The following is a 4,755-nucleotide window of genomic DNA, read 5'->3' on the forward strand; positions in this document are numbered from 1 at the left end:
CTAGCTCATCATCAAACTATTTTCCACTGGCTTCCCCCAATCTCTGCCACAGCACAATTTTGGTGGGGAGGTGGAGAGGGATGAAGGAGAATAGGAGGTGGAGCTTGGACTCTGGCCGGGGGCGGGGGGGTGAGGGGGGGCAGCAGCTCGCCACTCTGATTGGTCACCTCTGCTCCAAAACTGGCTTCAAAATTCCACGGACTCCGCCCCCAGTGGCCCCCAGCCCTATCCTGACTTGCAATTGGCTGAACTTTCAGGGGGCGGGGCTCACCCGGTCCGGTCCAGTTAAAAGGGTGGGAGCGTCCGGGGGCCCATCTCTCTCGGGTGGAGTCTTCTGACAGCTGGTGCGCCTGCCCCGGGAACACCCTCCTGGACTCAATCATGGCTTGTGTGAGTGTGGGGACCCCGCCCCAAGGTCCAGGGGATAGGGCAGGAACTGATGGCCAGAGGAGAGCTGGGCAGATCGGGAGCAGATTCTAGCCCCAGCTGTGTGGCCTGGAACCAGTGCCTTCTCTTTTCTGGACCTCAGTGGCCACATCTGTAAAATGGGGGTGGGCGCCATGGTCCCTCAAGGCCTTCTCTGCATTGATAATTGTCTGGATTCCTCCAGGGTCTGAAAGCACAGTTATTTCTGCCCAGGGTTGACATTCTGCAGCTCTCTGAGAAGTGAGCGTGGGAAGGGTGTGGCCAACTGGGGGACACCCAGGCCACTATCCCTTTCCCCCTCCTCCACCCCAAAGAGCCTCCTGTCCCCTCTCCCCTGCAGCTGTCCCGGTCACCAGGCCAGGGCAGAGTTACCCTCTGCTCCAGAGAACGCTGAAAAGTTGCCAGGACCCGAGACAAGCTGCCCAGGATGGGCCCTTCTAGGTCGGGGGTGGAGGGTGGTTGTGTCCAGGCTGGTGGCGGGGGGGGGGGGGGGGGGGCGGGGGAAATTCCCTTCCACCACCCCCAAGCTGGGAGGTTGGGGTGGCAGGGAGGTGAGAATCTTCCTCGGGCCCCAGGGAAAGGGTTCAAGTTTCTGGCAGAAGAAACCACTCAAACCAGTTAACTCTTGCCCACCCACTCGGGGTGCCAGGGAACAGCAGTGCCCAGCAGTTTGCTCAATCTTGTTAACCCTGAGCCAGCCCAGCCACAGCCCGACTGCAGGGCTATTCTCCCTAATGCAGAGAGGCCGTGTTCTTCAGGGTTTCCTCTCTAGCCCCTGGGCCTCTTTGCAGAGAGGGGCTTGAAGGAGAATAGTGGGGTCGCCCGCCCCTAGCCACTTCCTCTCCAGCAGAGGGGCCGACCCCTCCATTCAGTGTGACGGTGGGCCAAGTGTCGGCCCCTCCCCAGCCTGATCCTCTCCATCTGCGATGGGACAGAGCACCCCATCTCCCAAGTCACTCTTGAGTCCAAAATTCCCAAGCCAATCTGCAAAATCTTCTAGAGCCTGTCTTCTAGAACCTTCACGTTACAGACTGAAGCCAACCCCGGTGGGAATAGGGACTTTCCCAGGACCACGTAGACAATCGGAGGCTGGAAATTACAGCTCAATCCTTTCCCCAGGCTTCCCCTTGGCTTGGTCAGAGGATGCCGGGCGGGAACAACCCCACTCCCACCCCCAGCCACCCCCGGACACTTCGGGCAGTGGAGGCCTTGTCCTCTAACCCGGCTGGGCCGGGGCTTGTCTGTGCAGGGTCTGGTCGCCAGCAACCTGAATCTCAAACCTGGAGAGTGCCTTCGAGTGCGAGGCGAGGTGGCCCCTGACGCTAAGAGGTGAGAAGTGAAGTCGGGGTGGTGGGCGGCAGGGACGGGCTTGGTCCAGCAGGGAGGGGGTGGCCGGCCAAGCCCACATCTCCTCCCTGGCCGGGAGCGGGTTAACGGCCAGCCGCCGATGCTGCGTTTTCTGGGTGACTCACTTCCCCCGCAGGGTCTGGGCGCCCCCACCGTTGCCGCCCCCTCCCCCGCTCCCTCCCTGCTGTAGCCTCTTAAACTACACCAGCTACAGCCTCGTCATCTATAATACCTTGACTCCCCCGCCCCCACCCCTTTCCGGTCTGGGCGGGACCCGTCGCTGGGGAGGGCGGGGAGAGGAGTGGGGCGGGCGTCACCGCCGCCTTCCCCCTGAGTCCCTCCTTCCTGCGTCTGGTCATTCATTCATTCACTGGCTCAGTCCGGTCCTTCTTCCTTCACTTCTCATTCACTCAGCCGGCTGCCTTATTTTCTCGGCAGTTAGGTGACCTTGGACCAGTCAACCAACCTCACCTAGCCTCAGTTTGTTAGAAAAACAAGGGGGGAGGTGGTTGTGTGGAGGAAGTGAGATGCGGATGGCGCAGTGACAGTGAGGAGGATGAGGATCAGCTGATATTGTTAAGAGCCGCACACTTCTCATGCACTAATTTCATTTCAACCAAACCCTCAGAGGCAGGTATTGCTATTATCACCACTCAACAAATGTATTTATTATTTTATTTATTTATTTGTTATTTTATTATTTTATTCATTTATTTTTTGAGACACAGTCTCACCCTATCGCCCAGGCTGGAGTGCAATGGCGTGATCTCGGCTCACCACAACCTACGCCTCCCGGGTTCAAACGATTCTCCGGCTTCAGCCTCCTGAGTAGCCGGGATTACAGGCGCCCACCACAACGCCCAGCTAATTTATGTACTTTTAGTAGAGACGGGGTTTCACCATGTTGGCCAGGCTGGTCTCGAACTCCTGACCTCATGATCCGCCCACTCGCCTCGGCCTCCCAAAGTGCTGGGGTTACAGGCATGAGCCACCGTGCCCGGGAGTATTATTATTATTATTTGTTAATTCGCCCCATAATTACTAAGCATCTCCTTCTGGTGTGCCCCACTTGTGCTGGGCACCGGGAATACAGAGATTTGTACGAGACAGGACGGGAGGTCACCATGTGGAGGGAGTCACTGACCTTGACCAAAAGGGCTAGGATGCTAATGACTTCAAGAATCAAGCGAGCCCTCCTGTGCAGCCCCCATTGTACAGATGAGCAAACAGGGGAAGAGGGGCAGGGACTAGCTCACACTCACACAGTAAGCAGGTGGCATGGCCAGAGCTAGAATCCAGGTTTCTTGTCTCTGTTAGTGAGTTCTTCCAGCAAGGTGCGTTCATGGGATACTGAGTGACAGATTAGTCAGTCAGTGGGGCTGGAGCTGGCCGAGGTGGCCTCATGCCCACCCATTACCCCCCAGCTTCGTGCTGAACCTGGGCAAAGACAGCAACAACCTGTGCCTGCACTTCAACCCTCGCTTCAACGCCCACGGCGACGCCAACACCATCGTGTGCAACAGCAAGGACGGCGGGGCCTGGGGGACCGAGCAGCGGGAGGCTGTCTTTCCCTTCCAGCCTGGAAGTGTTGCAGAGGTGGGCTGCAGACCGGAACCGGGGACCAGGGACAGGGGCTGGGTGGGCTGGGGCGGGGCTGGGTTAGTGACTACAGACCTTGGCCCTGCCTGCTCTTTCCCCTCCCCTTCCCTCCCTTCCTGTGTGATGGCCAGTGTCTGCCCCTCTTTGAACCTCAGTGGTTGATTAGAATAAAACGAAGGGGGAAAAAAAAAGGCTGGGCTCGGTGGCTCATGCCTGTAATCCCAGCACTTTGGGAGGCCGAGGCGGGCGGATCACCTGAGGTCGGGAGTTCGAGACCAGCCTGACCAACATGGAGAAACCCCGTCTCTACTAAAAATACAAAAAATTAGCTAGGCGTGATGGCGCATGCCTGTAATCCCAGCTACTCAGGAGGCTGAGGCAGGAGAATTGGTTGAACCCGGGAGGCGGAGGTTGCAGTGAGCCGAGATTGCACCACTGCACTCCAGCCCGGCCAACAAGAGCAAAACTCTGTCTCAAAAAAAAAAAAAAAAAAATAGCCAGCATGCTGGCTCATGCCTGTAATCCCGGCACTTTGGGAGACCAAAGTGGGTGGATCACCTGAGGTCAGGAGTTCGAGACCAGCCTGACCAACATGGTGAAACCCCGTCTCTATATAAATACAAAAATTAGCTGGGCATGGTGGCACACAACTGTAGTCCTAGCTACTCAGGAGGCTGAGACAGGAGAATCGCTTGAACCTGGGAGGCGGAGGTTGCAGTGAGCTGAGATTATGCCACTGTACTCCAGCCTGGGTGACAGAGGAGACTCCATCTCAAAAAAAAAAAAAAAATCTGTCATAGGATTAGAGTAAAAAGAAAGAAAAAATATTATAAATGTACCTCCGCAGGCTCAGCCACAAACTGGGGCTGTGTCAGGGCCACATGAGGAACGGGTTCTGGAAGGGCCCATGGCATGTGGGCCCGGCTCACTGCTCTCCTCTACCCCCAGGTGTGCATCACCTTCGACCAGGCCAACCTGACCGTCAAGCTGCCAGATGGATACGAATTCAAGTTCCCCAACCGCCTCAACCTGGAGGCCATCAACTACATGGCAGCTGACGGTGACTTCAAGATCAAGTGTGTGGCCTTTGACTGAAATCAGCCAGCCCATGGCCCCCAATAAAGGCAGCTGCCTCTGCTCCCTCTGAACCAGCCTCGTGTGTGTATGTGTGTGTGCTTGTGCGTGTGTGTGTATGTGTGTGCATGTGTGTGTGTGTGAGAGGGGTCCCCCACCTCCAGGCCTGCCCCCTTCCTTCACTTCCATTCGCTTTGTCCACGGGTACCTCCTCAGTTCCAATGACGTCTTCCGCTGGGTCCCCCAGACGAAGCACACAGAGTTTGGCACATAGTAGGAGGGTCAGTGACCACTGAATAAAAGTCAGTC

General features: G+C 57.0%; 1 protein-coding gene across 1 annotated transcript; it reads left to right on the plus strand.

The window, feature by feature from the left end:
• The first annotated feature begins 243 nt into the window (after window positions 1-243).
• LGALS1 (galectin 1) lies at window positions 244-4,520 on the plus strand. Its single transcript, XM_003821569.5, has 4 exons — window positions 244-390; window positions 1,676-1,755; window positions 3,198-3,369; window positions 4,321-4,520. Exons 1-4 carry the CDS (start codon window positions 382-384, stop codon window positions 4,465-4,467), a joined length of 408 nt encoding a protein of 135 aa, XP_003821617.1. The 5' UTR covers window positions 244-381; the 3' UTR covers window positions 4,468-4,520.
• The last annotated feature ends 235 nt before the right edge of the window (window positions 4,521-4,755 follow it).

Source organism: Pan paniscus, chromosome 23 (assembly GCF_029289425.2).
Source record: "Pan paniscus chromosome 23, NHGRI_mPanPan1-v2.0_pri, whole genome shotgun sequence".
NCBI lineage: Eukaryota > Metazoa > Chordata > Mammalia > Primates > Hominidae > Pan > Pan paniscus.